This window comes from Poecilia formosa, unplaced genomic scaffold (genome assembly GCF_000485575.1).
Source record: "Poecilia formosa unplaced genomic scaffold, Poecilia_formosa-5.1.2 Scaffold179, whole genome shotgun sequence".
NCBI lineage: Eukaryota > Metazoa > Chordata > Actinopteri > Cyprinodontiformes > Poeciliidae > Poecilia > Poecilia formosa.
Window position 1 is genome coordinate 550,273 of NW_006800118.1, and position 19,403 is coordinate 569,675.

The 19,403-nt window shown below is 39.5% G+C and overlaps 1 protein-coding gene across 5 annotated transcripts in view; it reads left to right on the forward strand.

Annotated features, from left to right (window-relative positions):
• bcas3 (BCAS3 microtubule associated cell migration factor) overlaps positions 1-19,403 on the forward strand; it is a 392,159-nt gene that overhangs the window by 91,685 nt on the left and 281,071 nt on the right. For 4 of the 5 annotated variants that reach the window (XM_016678300.1, XM_016678301.1, XM_016678302.1 and 1 more), the window contains exons 17-20: positions 7,316-7,360; positions 16,946-17,070; positions 17,329-17,494; positions 17,584-17,681. In XM_016678300.1, coding sequence (XP_016533786.1) covers positions 7,316-7,360; positions 16,946-17,070; positions 17,329-17,494; positions 17,584-17,681 — 434 coding nt within the window. The remainder of the gene's footprint in view (positions 1-7,315; positions 7,361-16,945; positions 17,071-17,328; positions 17,495-17,583; positions 17,682-19,403) is intronic. The other variant, XM_007565551.2, reaches the window with a different exon arrangement.

The window sequence follows — 19,403 nt, forward strand, 5'->3', positions numbered from 1 at the left end:
AGAAACTAATTTTCTCTTAGATTTAAAGTCAAAGTTTTACAGATTTATTTATGTATCTTTATGATATTGTTAATTTTAAAATATTTTAAAGTCCATATCATGCTGTATTACATAGCTAAGACTGCAGACTGTGTTGTAAACTTACTGGAGGTTTTTTTTTAAGTCAATCAAAGTGAATTCATATTGCACCATTGCAGCAAACTCAACTGACCAAAGCCCTTCACAATATTTACAGCGTCACTAATTGATAAAAGATAAAATAGGAAATAAAATTGCATTTGATAATAATATGATAAAAATTTAAAGAAAATAATAGAAATTATTTTATTTCAAATTAGTTTCAGTTTCAACAACTTACCAAAAACTGATCAATTAAGTACTTTTTTTTCTTATTTCAACTGGGGTTGATTGCCAGGTAAAATAGTTTAGATTTGTTTATTTTTTTGACTGACTGGTTTGGTTTGTTGTTTTTTAGTACCTAATGTCTCTTCACTTCATTTGAATTTGCAGCAAATGTGCAAATGTAAGTAAGACAAGCTCTTTGTTGTCATAAAAATTATTCCTAAATTTAGACCATTCTCTAGTAAATCAGTAATATTGTGGTTCAATATAATTGTACCGATGCATTGCTGTCTACTGATAAAGTAGAGGTGAATTCCTAATATTCTAAGATCATTATGAATGTCTCAGTACTCAACACATTTTCATTTTCTGCTTTTCTCCTTGATGTTACAAGAGCTCATACTCTCTTTTTTTTCACAGCAATTTTTTTTATTATATTTAATTTCCTCAGAGAGCTGTTTGTCTCTCTCACAGTAAATATTTGAACACAACAACATGAACATCCTGAAAGGAAAAGTGTCAGTTATTTCTTTTCTTACTTTAGGTCATTTCTGAATGTCTGCCTTTCTGCTCCATTAAACATGTTTTAATTTTCTCATGTTTTTTTCCACACTGGTCTTCACATTTGGAGGTTAATGTAGAGAAAAGAAGATTATCACAATATTTTTTATTATTTTACAGAGTTGCTTTGACACTATCTCTGCCAGGCTGAATTCTATTTATTTATGTTATGGTAAAGTCTACAAAATTATAAAACAGATCATTTGATATAATAGAAGAAGAACATTTCTTCAGAAAACAAGAACTGAAGTAAGAAGTCACATCATGTGACTCCTTAAGGTTTTACAAACTTTTGGATGTCTTGATTGCGACTTTGACCAAAAGTCACAATCAATAAATGTTGTCTTCTTTAAAATGAAAATGACTTTTTTGTTTTTACTTCCATCACTCATTTTATCTAAATGTTCATCATGAAAGCCTGCTTTCATGATGAACTGTGAAGAACCTTCACTTCATCACAGTTTTATTCCTTTTGTGTAAGACTGCCTTTTGCATAATTTTTTTAAAAGAAATCTATTTCATGAGTCTGTCTTAACTAGGGATGCTCCTATCAGGTTTTTGCTGCCGATTCTGATTCCAATCACCCATTGGGGCCGATTACTGCCGATCACCTGAATTAGCTGTTATTTTTCAGACATTACCTGTCTTATTGTCTTATGTCAGGAGGACAGCGAAAGTTTGACTACATATGATTATTTTATTTTTTTTAAGTTACATGCTGCAGCTTTAAGCAGACGTTCAGTGTGCGTTCACTGCTGGGTGGAGCAGAAATGGTGCTCCGTCTGTGAAATATTACTACCAGTAGCGTAGCGATCCCACAGTGAGAACAGTTCTGTCCGGCTGCTCCAGATGTCTCTTTTTTTTCCTGCAGTGAGTCTCGATATAGCCAAACTCCGTCAAGTGCCTGTTTTTAAATGTCATATTATATTTGTTGTGCTGATGCATTTTGATGTACTTCATCCCCAAGTTATTTCTCTGGTGCAACACGCAAACTTCCCCATTCACTCTGACCATTAAAGTAGAGATAGCTGCACAGGCAGGCTGCAAAGAGTGACACAGGTGATCGGTTTTGGTGATTGACAACAAAAGACAGTGATCTGCGATCACTGGTCATAACTCTCTTTCATGGAAATCGGACGATTATGATCAGTGGCCGATCGATCAACACACCTCTAGTTAACTCATTGCTGCCATTTCATAAAATATAAGATGGATTTTCACAGGTTTGTGTAAGTTTTAGATCCACTCAGACAGGAGTGTGTCAGCCAAGGCTTGTTTTGTCCCTGATAAAGGTCTGATACATTCCGGGATTAGTCGTTTGTCAGAAATAAATTCCAAACCTATAACATATTAAGCAGCTTTCGTATGGAGTGAAATCATACTACAGTCAATCAGTATTGCATGGTCCACATTGGTATTCTGTTTGTGTCTCACTTTACCTATTTACCATGCTCCTAGGTTTCTATGGAATCTCCTCAATATTCCACAACAACAAAACCAATCAGATATCTGCTATAAAGTAGTGGTAATCCGTAATCTACAGCAGCTACAGCTTTCTCATATCTTTCAATATGTCAGATTTGAAAACATACTGTGGTGTTAACCTAAATGCTAGCCTAGGCTAAAAGTAGCATGTTTGCTCACTGTTTTGATATTCAGCATTTTTCAATGCAGTTCTGGGTAGTAGTGCAGGACATAAACATACAGAATGAAATGTGATGTTTGGCTTCAAACCTCATACACTCTAATGCCAAGAACTTCATCTGCTCTTTATGCTACTGATGGAGTCTCCCTTTATCTCTAAGCTGAAAAATTAACAGGAGGGGGATTGTTGGATCCCTATAAGTTATCTATGGTATAGTTTTGCAAGCCTGGTACAAGATAATGCATCAGAACCTTTACAAATTTGCTGAACAGAACTTGGTTGCTGGGTCTGCGACTGACATAAAATCAGACATCACACCGACAGCTGTCTGACACTGGTCACCACCCAATCTGATACGTGAGGGTTGGATCTACTTTCCTATTTATTGTTTGAAGAATTTTCAAGCTGTTAATGGCTATGTTAAGAATATGATCGATCCTCTTTGTTTGTGTTTAATTCCTCCATGTATTTTCCATCCTTCACCTCCCCTGGCCTTCCTGCTCACGAAACACCTCAGAAAGCCGTGTTGGCTCTGTGTGCCATTATTGAAGCCTGGTAGTCTGCCTCCCTAAAGGTTCATCCTTTCATTCAGTCCGAAGGAGACGTCAGCATTAATGCATCAGGACACGCAGCTGTGTGGCCTGCTCCTGTATGCACATGGCCAGGCCAGCACACCGACACACTCGCTGTGAGTGAGGCAGCAGGTTCAGCCCCAAGACTGGGGGGTGATATCATATGCTTTTACGCTATACTTGTACAGGAGTACCCAAGCACCATCTGTCTGTGCAGCCAAGCTCTGTTTCTTTTTCCTGCCTGTATGTGTGTGTGTGTACGCATGCGGGTGTGGGTGTGTGTGTGTATTTGTATGGGACACAGTGAGGCAGGGAAAGTAGCGTCCAGCAGCTGTATTTACACCTGTATGAGCAGATCCCTGTTGGCAGGGGAGCAGAGGAACACACCAGCTGCTTAACCTAAATTCCCTTCAACGTCGGCCATGTGTGCACTTCACTGTGCCATGACACACAAACACCAACACACAATCTGTGGAAACCTTTACCCTCTTTTTTGTGTGACCAGGCAGGCTGCAGGGATCTCTTAATAGATATTGGCGGTCCCAGAGACCACCAATGTACCGGAGATGCTGCTGTTTGTCCTCGGATTCTGACATGAAAGAAACCCTCCACAAGTTCACACAGAGCACGCTCGTCTTTTGATGTAGTTTTTGTGCTCACCCCGTGTCAGAGCAGGGAGGTAGAGTCGGATGTGGCTCAGCATCCGCCTGATAACCCTGCTGCAGACGAGGCCGTGTCAGGCAGCAGAGGAACGCAGCCAAGCATCTGCTAGTCCTCACAGTTCGCTTGAAGTTCCAAAGTATGAGGTGTCTAGCTGCGACCCGGCCTCATGTTTTCTGTTAGTTTTACCTAAAGCTTGAATCGCCGTTAGTTCAGTCTCAGAACAATGAGCGGGAGTCTCTCCTGGTGAGAGTAATATCGACAGGACGCTTGACAGACAATGCAGTCTAATAATGAAAGATTTACTTGTCAAAATTCCATTCAGGGTCACATGTTGGATTTGCACACACAGTACAGCACACTTATCCCATCTACACACTGTCTGAATTTAACACAGACAATGAAAATCTAAATGGAGAGATTGTCACACGCGAAGCAAAGCAGCACCATCGAGCAAATCCCTGTGATAACATTTTCAGGCAAATGCATATCAAGTGCAGGCGGGGTGACGAGAAATACGACAGCAAAAGAACAAATGAGACCCTGTGACCTGTCACAGATGTGCCCTCAGCTTACAATAATACGTGTTTAAGAGCCAGCACTGCGCTGAGCCATTGTCTTCCACAGCCTGGCTGAGGCCAGAGCTAAAAAGCGGCTTTAAGAAGGCAATGCCCACATGGCAGAAAAACATTTTCACAAATCACCTCACTTCCCTCAATGTTTTAATGGCTCAGGCGCTGTTCTGAGGGCCATTTGGTTAGGAGCTGAATGTGTGAATGATTATTTTCTGAGAGTGGGGTCATTGCCCTCAGAGGTCAGAAACACACTCTCTTTTCTGTCCTCCTTCTGCCTGCTGTCAGTAAATCGCTGTCTTCACACCCGTTACTAAAAGCTGACCACATTGAGTCTTTTTCCACAAACCTGCTCCATCAGGGATGTACCATCTTTGTCAACTTTGTCATCTTTGTCAACACTGACGTGTAAACTCATCATCAGCCAGTCAAAAATGATGGACACGTTTCCCAGAATGACTACATTTACAGTTCAAAGTTCTGAGAAAATTAGCTCTTTTGATTTGAAAGAACTTACAGATGGTTTAGGATTTTAAGCGCACAAGAAATGTGTGCTTAAGAAACATAATGTGTTTTGTACTTTTGGAAACTAAAAGTTAGATTTTGGTATTTTACGACCTGCTCATGCTGATTTGAATTGATTCTAATTTAACTTTAAAAAATATAACCAATAAAATACAAATGCAGTGAAATCATCCATCTTATATGGAACAAAAGTATTTTTATTTTCTGAATTAGACAAAATCTTCTTTACACCATCAGACCTCTTCCTCAATCTGCCCCTGGTCATGTCTCTCTCTTGGTCAATGAAAATTATTTTTAATTATATACTTTTTTTGTTAAAGTATGACAGTCGGGCCTCCCCATAGATGTGCATTAGTCTATACGCCAGACAGCCAATCCTTCCCTGAACGGGAGTTCAAAATGAATGCAGATTTTTTTTTTCTGTTCAAATTGCCAACTCACCACAGTAGCAGGTGCTCAAATTTACATGTCACTTTATACTTTTACCTGCATTTGGTCATCGGCGGGTGACTATGTTTTTTTTTCTAGGAGCTTCTTACAGGTTTGTGCTTCCTCTGAGGGACAAATGCTCATTTGTTAATAGCAGAGAAAACCAGAAGCAGTACTACCTCTGGTTCTCTGCTAAAACAGAGGTAAAGTCGTTCACAATGAAGACTTTTTTTTAAACCGAACACAGCAGAAAGGAAGGCGACAAAGTTGTTGAGCCATTTAAAATGGTACCACAAGCTTTCCGCATCTCAAAGAGCACAGGTTTACATCTCAAGTCTTTTATTTGATTTTGTGTAGAGCATTTTAGACAGACCTGTGTATAAACTGTGTATAAATAGCTAAACTTAACTTTTTCAAGCCATCAGTAGAAAATAGAAGGAGCATGTTAAAATTTCAGATTACAGAATTAATCAGAAAAACAGCTGAGAGGTCCATGGTAGCCTGGGGGGGGGTTGCAGAGATTCACCCCTCAGGTCTGAGAATCAGTTGACATGGCAACTATCAACTCCCCTTTAATCTGGATTTAACTGAAGAGTGGCAGGAAGAAAGTCATGCTCAAAGACAAACATAGGAAGTTTGAGTTTCTTACACTTCATGACTTTGTTCCATCAGTTGCCATATATTTACTTTCCAGTGCATGTATTAGTGTATGTATTTCTCAGGCTTTCTGGTTCATGTGGGGTCAATCTAAAGCCTATTTGACCCATTTCCACATAGATGTCTTCCATCGGTGTCTCTCCATTTTCGCAGTTGGAGACCCAAATGGGGATCCGGTGGGGTCAGTAGTCTCAGCAGTAGGGTAGATAAACCAGGGGTCTCTGTTAAACCAACCACTGTGTTCATTTGTCAACTTGCGCTCCAGGAGTAAAACGTTCCAGGGCCAAAAAGTTGCTCCCTGTCTCCCAGAGGAACATCTCCCTCCATATTCATGCACCAGGACTAATTGGACACTGTGTGCTATCACTGGGAGGGCCCAGGCGGATGCGATGAGAGCGATAAAATAAAGAAGGGCTGCAGAGTGCTTTGGATGGCTGGGGGATCCTTTTTTTCAGGACTGGGGAGGGTGGCTCACGGGGACAGAGTTCAGTCTCATTGGATCTTTATTGCTGTAGGGAAAGAGACTTATTTACTGTAAACTGTTTATGGGGCTCTGTCACTATCTCTGGCTGCGCAGAATAAACACAGGAACACACTCCCACTCCTGATGTCTTGTAAACATCAGAAACACACTCACAGACTGACGGACAGCAATGTACCCTGAAAAAGACACACTCAACTCTGGATGACTCCTGGACACGCGCACACGCACACGCACACGTTGCATGCTTGTTAACATATTCACAGTGGATACACATTTGCCCACACCCTATCTTCCAAAAGGCCATGCTCTGCCATAAATATACAGTTGCTCTAAAAAAAGATGCTGCTTGCAAACACACAGCTCCTTGTTTCAACATTGTATGAGTCCTGTTAGTTTTACTGGTGTCCCCAGTTGTTATACAAATTGAGTAAACTCTCCAGACTTGTTCTTTATCTGCAGTCCAAATTTTTCCCATCTTTGCTGATGCGATCTGACACGACTACGAGAAAGAATGTAATTCATAAAAATGAAAAGTGAAGTGAGACAAATGAAAGGAAAAGAAATAAAGTGACAAATGTCAAGAAAAGGGTGCCGCTCCACCTCCACCCCTCTAACTGTGGACATGCTCTGTCTGTAAAGTAGCAGATGAATTCTCCAACTATCCTGCAGGTTTTCAGATCCATCTTGGTGCTCAGACATTCTGTTTCCTGCCTCATGTGCTCTTAAACAGACATGTCAAAAAGTGTGTAATGTGAAAAGTGTGTTTGGTCAGGTGTGCTAGTTTAATAATGGCTTTTCCGTCTATCTCTGTGTCCCCACACCCTTCACCCTCCCACCACACCTCTCTCTCTCCCTCTCTCTCATGAAGACCTTACCTCTTTGGGGCGGGATGTTTTGCCATTAAAACTCCATGGTGAGTTTTGCTTTTCCCCTCGTTGTCTCCATCAGCAGCATGCAGCGATACTCTCTACCAAAACCCGCCTCCTTTGTTGTTGTTGGGTTTTTTTTGTTTGTTTTGCGTGCCTTGTAGATTTTTGAAACTCATCCTGCCATTTTTATTTTCATTACTCAAAGGGGAAAAATCCCAAAGAGGCATATTTCCCCCCCCCCTTCTTTTGCATTTTTGGTGTTGGCTTGCACACTTTTTTTATTGTATGACAAATAGTGGCACTAGATGGAGTTATATTGCCTGATAAGTGTATTAATTTTTGTTTAATGTCTAATCTTTCTTAAAGGAGATGGTAAATGTTTAATTGACAATAATTCCAGGGGACATTTTCAGGCCTTGGGCCCTCTGGGATGGCTGGTGTGTGGCCCGTTTGTGCCACCCCACAGAAAATGGCATTGCTGGCTTCTCCTCTGTGCGTTGCCTTTGTGCAGACCCTCCACAGTGTTTTTCCAAGAATGACGCTTTTGTGTAAAACACATGTTGTTCAGATTTTGTTTGGTTTCATTTTTTCCATTGGATGTGTGTTTGCACGCAGCAGTTCTGCCTTGTCATACTGTGGTGTGATTCTCAGTGTGTTGTGTGGCTCGATGGTTACTCGGAGATGTGTGCTTTTCACTTGGGAAATTCCTCAACAGACAGCAAAAGAATGAACCAAATGTTCTTGATTTAATTTTCACGTATTGTGTTTAGTCCAATCTTAATGCTACCTTCCTGGTAGCATGTTTATATTTACTCTTTATAGGTATGAGCCATATCCAGTTTTTTTTTTCTTTTCCTGGTTTATGTGTAGACATTAATCTGTTTGGATTAATGTCTACACATACATTAATCCATGTATCCTTGGTTCTGATAGAAACACCAAGGATCCTTGCAAACCTCCAAAAAGTGTGATGTGGTTTGGATTGGTACTTCTGGTATTAAAAGTGTCACTGATAAGATGTTGGAACTATGCACAAGTTGCCAGTATGAATTTATATCATTCATATAGTTGATTTTTTATTTTTGTAACTTAGATGGAAATGAAATACAAACATTTTGAAATGTTTTTAAACGTAGTTCTGTGTTGCCTAAAGCCCAGTTCACACTACACAATTTTGGGATTGTCAGCCGATTTTCAAAACCTGAGAGACCACACAAAATTGTAGGTATCAGCGTCAAGCCCTGACTGAATGAACAGCCTTATTAATAGCCTATTTATGTCATGTTAATGATGAATAGCTGAAAAGTTACCGGGTGTATCAACTAGGGTAGCAATTTCTCTCCAACTCCTCTCCTTATCATTCCTGAGGGTACTCCTCGCATGAAATGTTGAATAAACATTCATGTTGTTTCCGCAACATAATCTCCAATGTTCACTGGACTCTGGGTTGTGCCATGTCAGCTGTTTGGGATCTTGGAACGCTGAACGTTCTAAGATTGTCGTAAGGGGAAAATCGGGGCAAAAATTGTGTAGTGTGAACTGAGCTTAACAGGACAAGTGGTGGTGTGACCCCTTTACAGGATGTGATGTAAAGAGGGTAGCATCCAGTGAGCGACCTCTGTTGGCAAGATGTTTGTTTTCCTTCATCATCACCTTTTGTTCCAGTATGGTCTAATAAATGCCAAGGTGTTGCATAGCGGCTGGGTTTTCTAATTACCCCAGTGAACACATAAACCTGTTCTCTTCCCCAAAAAAATAAAAATCTTCAAGATGAATGGATGAAAGGAAGTACAGAGAATAAATGGCTTCCTACTCCATCTTCTATGCTATCTATCTTTTCATGCAGATTGTCTGTCACACTAAAGTTCCAAAAGTGTTAAAAATATGTTTAATAAAAAAATCTGATCAACAATAACACTAAAAATACAGCAGGATGATTTGTTTGATAAAATAAGTTATGGTACCAAATGGACATTAATGAATGAAATCCATCTTAATGATGCATAGGCGTTACATGCAGGAGATAAATGGTGGACAAATTACGAGAGAAAAAATCTGAAATCAAAAGAGCAACAGGCTCAGCAGGAGGCAGCGTGAGGTGAGACACTGTACTGAATATAAAACCTTCCACATCTGAAGCAGATAACAGGTGACCTGTGCTGGCGGCGAGTTGTAAATTATTTTATTGGCATAATTGTAAATAGTTTAAACAGTTATTCTTTCTTGCATTCTGCAGCCAGCATGCACAGTCCAGTGGGTCCTGACATAAATGGATGAAAGTTCTACAATAAGTCTACAAATTATTGCAAGTAGTTATGTTACCCATGATTTATTTATTACTTTGATTTAGCACAAATACAAAATATTTATTTGCTCATCACAGATGAAAGACATTCGGCATGGTCAATACCTCTAGGCTTATAAAAAAGTGTCGAACATGATGCCATTTTAATGATTTATAAAATATACATTCAATGAATATATCAACTCTGTTGAAACTGTTGAAAACTTTCTGTTTATGCTGACTGTCTACCACTGACTGGTAAGATACTAGCTACTACAGATTTTTCCATAGAACCCGACTTAAAAATGTCCCCACTATTCCTTTGATTTAGTACAGCATTCATTGTCATAAACAACATGTGAAATAATATGTATACATACAGTAAAACTGCCTATTGGTGAATAGATTTAGTTTCTAAACATAATTGTGGATGATTTAAAATGTAAATAAAACACTTCCTCCTTATCCAACATAAACATAATCTTTTAATAATATTCATCCTAAGCATCACCTCATGTATTCTTCCCAGTTCCTACCAAGTTATTATTGTACCAATAAATAAAAATTAAATGAAAACAACTAAATGTGAATAAAGTAAAAGGTGACGGAAATCTAGAGCAATGAGTGAGCTCTCCCAGTTTTGAGAGTTAGATTTTAAAAGCACAGGAAAGCAATCCTTTTTTTTTTCTTTCTTTCTTTGGGATGAGCTGAAGCTAAGTCTCTTGTCAACACTGCCTCGTGAAATCAGATGCTTACAAGCTTTTAAAGGAAGCCCCATTATGACAGAGTCACTTATGGAGAGATGATTGAGTGGTTCAGTGAAGTGAACTTTTCCCTTCCCGGCTCCCTGCTCTCCTGCTCCTCCCTGCTGACTCCATTCACTTTAGAAAATGAATAGCATGTGGTGCCTTCTCCAAGTCTTGGGTTTCTCCTTTTGTTGTGGCCAGTCACTCATACTTTTTAATTGAAACTTTTCTTTTTCTGCCTTCATTCAGCATCTAGCTAATCTGGACCCTCGGACCATATAGATTTTCAAAGCTACACATCCTCAGCAGTTTGAGTGCCTCTGCTCAAAATAACTACGTTCAGATCAGATTTGAACAAATGAAAAAATATTGTTTTCTGAATAACCTGAATTAACTGTAGCAGTGCATTGTCCATTTTTTAGGCTTCTTGTAAGGCACTCTGGATTTTAGACCCCAAAACAGATGGAAGAAAAAAAAAGCATCTTTAAACTTTTAATGACTGTTTTCCAGTTTTCTCCTCTGTATTTCCTAAGCAGTTGTCATTAGTGCAATATGCTCAACAGAGTCTCACAGCTTCTTTTTTTTCTTCAAGAGCTGTAATAAAATAATTAAAGTTGCGTTGAAGGATGTGTCCTCCACATGACTGCTTGCATTCTCTTTTTTCTTTCTTTCTTTGTGCAGTCTCCTTTTCTGATAACTATTAAACAAGCCATACTGCTCCTTTAAAACTGGCTGACTAAGTAAGCTGTGTTATAATTATAATAATACTGTGACGACTCTGAAAATAAATGAAGGCTGCCACTGGACATGCAGTCGTGCACCCCCCGCTCCTCCTGAGCGGCGCCTCATGTTAGCTCCGGACATAGTAATGCGAAGGGACTTTGATGGTTGATGTCGCAGATTGAATTATGCCCCAGAGGAAAAGCTATTAGCTCAGTCAAGAGGCCTCATTTGTGAAATTAAAAGTGGAAACGACATGTGAGTAGTCTTTTCAGTGAATTCAAGTTGCAAAGAAAAAAAAAAAGATTTGCCTCCCCTCTAAAGTCCATGCTACAAAAGGAAGGAGGACGAACAGAAAGATTAGCCGTTTGTTTAGAAACATCTGGTTCCCTCTGCACCGAATTCTCTCGCAGTATATATTTATGTTCCTAATTTACCGATATTGAGTTACATATTTTGTAACTTTGAGCTGTTGGCTTACCCATTACCGCACCAGTGGCGTACTTCATAAACCGTATGTTCCATGCGGAGAGGAGAATGAAGCCCTGGAGCTGCACTTTTTAGTCACAAGGGCAGAAACCTCAACACGCTCAAGCCACTTCCAGTGAGATCAAGAGCAAACGTATGATTTAAAATGCAGATGAATGCATTTTAGTGGCCACTCTACCCAGATGAGAAAGGAACCAAGCTGTGATCTTTACTCCTGTTGGCAGGCTTGGTGTTAGCTGAGGGCTCTTCAAAGAGGCTATGAAACCACAGTAGGGAGCCAGTGTTATAGCCTGCTTTGGAGACTTCTAAGTATATACATTGTGTGATTATTTATGTATATATACATTAGATGTGGTTGTAATATTGGTCAGTATATCATGAATTCCTCCAATTACTAAGCTCTGGTACTCCATACATGTTTTGTATTTATTGGGCTTTCATATAGTCAACCATTTGTCAAGCTCCTTAAGAAGACCTAACTTTAATTTCTGAGTTTACATTGTGAGCATTTACATCTTCTGATCATTTCAAAATATCGTCCAGTCCAAATTCTAAGTCCATATGCGGAATATTCCCCAGTTTCTGACCTCCTGAGCCTTGAACCCGACATGAGCTGATTTGTGTACCATGGGTTATAGAAACCAGCGAACCACACAGCCTTTGAGGGTTTAACATATTTTCCAGAAATAAAAGAAATGGAACAGCTGGTTTTTAGAAAATGAACTCTGCCAAAAAAATAACTTGGTCCCAAAGTCATGAATATGATGTTTAGTTGCCCTGTTAGAGGAGATTCCTGGTTTTCTTATGCTGATTTCCAATTGTATGTATGTGTACCTATTCCCATTGTAATGTACTGTGATTCTCAAATTTTTAAGCTGTTTTGACACATGCCACACATTGACCATTTTTAGTTTTCCTCATACTTCCTTTTAGATTTTCTGCTGTATAAATGTTTAGATATTGGCCTGAATTGATTAAAAATACTGAGAAAGTAAAGTAGGCCTTTAGAGGTAAAAATAATAATAATAATAATTAAAAAAAAAACTAAAACTTTAGTATTTTACAGCTAGAGAGCGCCCGTCTCGGCCGGTTTACAAAATGTTTTGTCCTCTGGATGCTTTGAAGCAAAACTGGAACTGAGGAAGAGCCTGAAGGAGAGGACATGAACAAACTAGAGTCAGCCAGAGCAATATCCTGAGTTCAACTTCCTCTCTTTCCCTGTCTTCCTGTTATAGACAAGGCTTACTATGGATATGAGGTTATTCATCCATCTTCTCTTGGCCAGCACTAATAAATGAAAGCCTAAATCTTGTATCGTGATCTTTCCTGGGACTACCATCACTACTTCATTTTTCCAGATCCCTCTTTCATACAGCAGGCAAACAAAGGCATCAACTTCCCCTTGTATCCAGGGAGTAATTTATGAGGTGCTGACAGTCTGTAGGGAGGTAGCAGAAAGAGACTTTTACTAGCAACTGCTCTTTCAGCGTCCTGAATTGTGAATGTCCCTTCAACGATTAGACACACTTTCTCCACCTCCTGGGATTATTGTTCACCTTAAGGTTTCATTCCATCTTTTATTAAGTTCTAATGTTTGTTTACTCGAACCTCACTTCAGAACAAAGGAAACAGCTGTTTGGTTTGAGCACTGTGCAGATACAGAACACACTTGATGTAATTGAGTATATGCACAAAAAAAATTGTAAATAATTGTCCCAGAATATCTGATGTTGTGCAATGATATACCCAAATGTTAAAAAAATCAGTATTTAAAGTGGCTTTATTATGTATTTTCCAGGCAACATGACAGCGTAGCAAGCAGCACGACATTTGAGAAATGGAGAGAGAAAAAGAGAGAGTGAGGGAGCCGACTTCTCACTTTTTTCCCTTTTGGTGCTCAGTTCTCACTCTCAGTGTAACTCCTCTTCTCACAGTAGGATTTTGTTTTGATTAGCATGGCAGCCTTGTGGCAAATCCAGTGTGAGGATATGGGATCCCACACAGGGAAAAGGTGCTCTGTGAGGCAGATGCTCACCTAGAGACTGCATCTCCAAGAAGGAGCTTTGTCAAAATGGGTGGAGCGTTGTGGAAATGAGCTGAGTTTTGTGACAGGAAGCGTTTAGGCACCCCTGAATGTTTGACATGGGAAATTCAAGGATTCCTCAAACATACATGAATGAACCAAAGCAACACTCCAGGTAGGTTTTTGTTAAGGGACTAACATAACATGATCTAAAGCTCAAAACAATTTATTTTACCTAATTCAACTTTAAAATTCAGGAAATTTTACCCTACAAAGGACTCTGCCTTCCTTACATCAATGCTTGATGGAGAACCAACACTAATCTGAAGGAAAACATAAAAAGCACATTGAATCACAGAAAACTGTAAAAGAGCTGAAGCACTGAGTGCCTTTAAATCTCAACTTAAAACCCACCTATTAAGAGTTGTTTATGGAACATAAACAACAATTGGGATTTGAATCCCAACCCGGGTTCAAGCACTAGGAAGAAAAGGGGTGCGGGTTGGAGTCCCCCCCATTGTTGAAAAGGAGTGCGGGTTGGAGTCCCCCCCATTGTTGAAAAGGGGTGCAGGTTGGAGTCCCCCCTGTTGTTTTAAAAGGGGTGCAGTTTGGAGTTCCCCTCACCCCCGCTGTTTTTTTTGTTTGTTTTTTTTCTGCCGATTCGAAGGGCAGAACTTCGACTCGGAAGGAAATTTAATGTTTTTGATTGTTTATTCAATGTTACATGACTCTGTGTTTTTGTGTTTAATGATGTAAAGCACTTTGATATGCCTTGCTGCTGAAATGTGCTATACAAATAAAATTTTATTTGATTTTGATTTAGTAAATGGGTACTGAAAACCAAAATGAACTACCCTCTTTTTGCCTCCATCTTTGTTTAATTTATAATAATTTATAATAAAATTAAACAATTTGTTTATACTTACAGTTAGTTTTTGCTACTACTTACACCAAAAGAAGATAAAGAAGATCTTCAGGTACATTTATTATCTGCATGTGGTACAGTTGTTGTCAACTACATGTTTTCAATTATTTTAGTAAGTCCTTGAGTAACTGTCAGTCACTCAAGGACTGAAAGTCACAATGTTGTTTTCATTAGTGTTATAATGAAAACAATAATGCATTGTTTTTATTAGTGTTCTATTCAAAGGCCAGAGTTGAGCAGAGGTGAGGAAGAGTGTAACACCAGATAGTCCACTTCTAGACTGATCAGCAGCAAACACGTTTCACTGTTCGAATTTGTTCTAAGGCCACACAGTAATACCAGATCTTCCTACTGTTGTTTGATTGCAACCATATGGGCGTCCCGTTGAAAGTACACTTTCTCTGAAGCGGTCCTGACATGCTAAATAATCAAATAGCTTCCTAATAAATTTGTCCCAAAGTAAAACAAGTTACGCAGCTTGGATGTGTTTGTGAGGTGCGGGGCCTTCAGTGATAACCAGAGCGGGTTGGAGTCCCGACTCCTCACCTTTTTCCCCTTTTGCTGCTGTAGGTCTTGTACTTTCAGGTAAGATCTTTAGGCTAAGATACATGTCTGTACAGCATCTTGTAAAAGCAGATTCTGTCATTTTACAAGTAGCCTTCAAAGCTTTTTGTAAGGAATTATTTTGTGATAGAACACAAAGTACTGCAGGGCTGTCAGGGGGGTTCTTCATTGTTCATTTTTAACAAAAGAGTGGTATGCATGCTTTCTTCTCCCTTTTTACTATTCTACCCCCAAAGAAAACCCAACACAACAAATTCCCTCAAAAGTCACAGAATTAGTTCACCTGTTAATCATTTATTCTTGGAATAAACCTTTCTCTTTTTTTAGAGAACAAAGAGCATCATTGAGGAAGCAAGAAAAACAGCAGACAGGTCAAGGAGAAAGATGTGGAGAAGTTTAATGTCACAGATCTTTGTTCAATCCATTTTCAGAAAACAGAAAAAAAAAAAAATAGTATACCTGTAACCAAACCATAACTGTCAGACTGGGCAGGGAGAGCAATAAACTGAAAATAATGGGTAGGAAATAAATAAAATAGGTAGGAACAGATAAACACAAGGAGGTGCTAGAGCACCTGACGTTTTTCCTCTGGACAAGAAAAACACTTCTGAAATCTTGTTTTTTTTATTGTTGTTGTTGTTGTTGTTGTTTTTTGTTGTTTTGTTTTTTTTGTTTCAGTTTATGTGTGGCTCAAGACCGCATATGATTTGAAATAGGTATATATACATGATGCTTGTATAAAAAAAAATCTCACATTACTAAAGCAGCCAGCAGTCCTTGTGCTGTACAATCTGTCCTTTTTATCCACTTGGGCTCCTGCCTCTAACATGCCACTGGTTAGGAACCATGATAAGTTGGTTGCAGAGATCTCCATCTAAAGTGGGAGAACCAGTTTGTTGTTCTGCTGTTGGACTTGGAAATAGACACGTACAAATTCTTCATCTTATCTAACTGAGCAGGAGCTGTTCTGTGAAGAAAAATGCCTAGATTTTGAAAGGTGGTAGAAACAGAAAATCTTCTTACCTTCTTTTCTGCAGTTTTGCTAAAAATGAAAAAGTTATTTTTCCTCCATGCATGCCAGTCTCTCTTTTTTGTTTTCCTTTTTTTTTGTGTGTTTTTTTGTTTTTGCATTTTTCATATTTTATTTCCACTTATGTAAATTTACTGTCAGAAAATAGTCATCCAAAAAATGTGTCTTAGTTCTTAGAGACTTTTTCATTTTCCCCTGCTCCTTCCTTTCATGGTAAACTATTACTACTGTGACTCTGCACCTCCCACATACTTGCCAACATGCTTTATTCATTTATTTTTAAATCTCTCTTTTGGCATTGCAGGCCGTCTTTTACATTTGTCCTGTATTTCATGTAATCTTGGGATAAATGCAGATTGTCATTAGGCTGTAGGTTATTCCACCCCTTCTCCATGCTATATTTTTAAAGTTTTGGATATGAAATGAGGCCACAGGATGTTTCATCTGATCAGGATATGGAATCCACTTTGACAATCAATAATTTACACTATTTTTCTGTATTCAATCAAATGTCTACAGTAAGGAACCATGGTTACTGGAGCCCAGAAAATGATATCTACCATTTAGAGATAGATATCTTTGTTTTATTTGTGGTCATAATCCATTATATTTTAAAGGAGTCAAAGGGCCCAACCTGGGTTCCCAATGAGAACAGAGTGTAATGCAACAGTTCAGATAATACTGTTCAGTTGAAATTAACTCCATATGACATTTCAGCGTTTTGAAAACAAAATACTTTACTGCAATAAAAAAAATAACAGTAACATTTTTGTTAAACTGTTAGATTTATAAGGAGTTGTATTTCCCTTGCACTGGCTAAACTTCTCAATTCTTTCTTCCTCTTGAAGCAAAGCTAAACCACCCCCCCAGATCTCTCCGAGCAAGTCCAGTGGAGGAGAGTTCTGCGTTGCTGCCATCTTTGCCTCGTCCCGCTCCTGGTTCCTCACAAATCCAAACATGAAGAGAGAGAAAGGTATGAATTGAATCAAACCCAGGTTGCACAGGACAGTTTTAGCCTCCATAGACAGACACTTTTTAAACTACTTTTGAGCTTATTGTGCTTCTTGGTAACTAAGATCCATTAGAATGTATATATGGTTGAATTGAAATTGTTATTTGCAAAGTGCCTTGAGACGACATTTATTGGGAATCGGTGCTATAGAAATTGACCAGAACGTTTCACATGTCTGTTGTGTGTTATTCATGGCTTTGCTTCACAACATTGTCACAGATCAGACCAGGCAGTCGGTTGTGGACTCACTGTACATAATCAGTTGCTATGGTAATGTGGTGGAGCATGTCCTGGAGCCTCGGCCAATTAGCACTGCACAAAAGATTAGCGACGAGACTCCGCTGGAGCTGAGCACCTCTCCCAGAGCATGCTGGAACTTAGCCAGGTAACAGCTTATTTTCCACTTTCTCTTCCAAAATGTGTTAGAATCTTGTTTCTATGGATTCATGTTGGATTACGGCATTTCTCATGTAGGACTCCGCAGTGGAACGAGTTGCAGCCACCTTTCATCTCCAACCACCCACTGGTGCTGGCCTCGGATCTGGTTCAGTACTATCAGTATCTCCTCGCTGGTAGGTTTCACAGTTGTTCTTTTTACAAAGACTCCTTCATTGCCAAGCGAATGACTGAAATCCAGTTTTGTTTCATTGTTTTAATATTTATTGCTGTTTTAAGATTCAGAATGCATCCTTTGCAACAACTGTGGTCCTTTTTGGGCAAAATTGAGATACAGTATACATTCCCTAAACAACATCAGGATTTGACTTAGATAACTGTCAGGTTTGTATGTTTTGTTTAGCTTTGGTGAATGTAACCTTGTATATGTGTTGTTGAAAGCCAGTTTCCAGTGTGTTCTCGATGCCACATGCTGAGGAGAAACCATTGTAGTTAGACCCGAGTTAGTCAGATGGAAGATCAATCAACCATGAATACATCCTGTGGCAATTCCTTCATAATGCCACATTCGAACCAATTAGCTGACACCCTAAATTCCCTCATATTCAGTAACAAGTGCTGAGCAGTGAGGTCTGTGGTTTGCTGTCTTAGAGGTCATGTAGCACGGATGGCCACGCACAGATTCAATCCACCCCCACAGGAATAGGATGGCGTTTTGAGCTCACTCCATAATTATAAGCATTCAAAATGTTTAATTAGTTTTAGTAGGCTCCCCAGGCCAAGTTGTAGCTGTACACAAATCTTTCGACTCATACCCATTGAGTACTGCAGTGCTTCAGGTCTTACTGGTAGGATATTTTGTCAAATTAGTGGTAATGGTCTCTCGTAGTGTCAGAGCAATGAGAACGCGTTGGAGTGACGGGCTCGGGCGTCAGCTTTTTCCACCATTCTGTGCCAGCATGAGTATTGAAACTGGCTGCATAATGAGAGAGATTCATTGCATTAACATTTACATCCAATTAACAATAGCCGGATAAAACCACTGTGGCTCTTTACTCCCATGGTCAACCAAGTGTGAAGCAATGTGAGGTCAAGATGTTATAAACATAATTGTTCAACCCCCTACGCATTTCCTGCTCTCTTGCCATTTACCCTTTAGGTCTGCATCCTATACACCACCAACAACCGAGTTTCTCTTGGACTGCCACCTTTCATTTCTGCGCTTTGCACCCAGAAAGAGACTCTCAGCATCCTGTTTCTCAGCATGTGTCCCCTTGCCAGCTCTCTCCTCTGCTGCTCCCTCCAGGGCTTGGCAGCCTAACTGAGAAGTGATCCAGGAGAAAGAGTCAATTTGACCTTAGGAGGAATTACAGCAGCACCATAAGTTGCTTGTCCAAGTGCCTCTTGCTGAGCATACGGATTAGTACGTTGAAAAGAAACAGAAAAGACACTGTTCTAACTTGCAGAACAAATTGTGCTATCTAGGTCAGATTTGCATTGGTCAGCAATCATTACATTATGCTGTATTGTAGGAACAAACAAGAAAACAGGAACATTTTACAGCTAAGAAGCTGGAGTACTGGTGAGTCAAAGTGCCGATAAATCTGCCCTGAACCTAATTGTGCTGCAGACACATCTTTTCAGATTGTCTGTGGAAGGTAAAACGTTTGCAGCTTCTGATTGACAGGCCGTAGTCTCCAGTCTCATGGCTCTATATTGGATGACCCAGCCTGATTAAAAATGCAGCTTGTAAGAAAAAAGGAATAGGAAGGGAGGAGGAGAGGAAGGCCCAGGGTCAGACCAGACCGGAGCCTGGAGGACGGGAAGATAAAAGACACCAGTGGCGCCACTTCATGGTCACTATCTCCACCTGTCCATCTGTAGCAGCTACTGGCAGC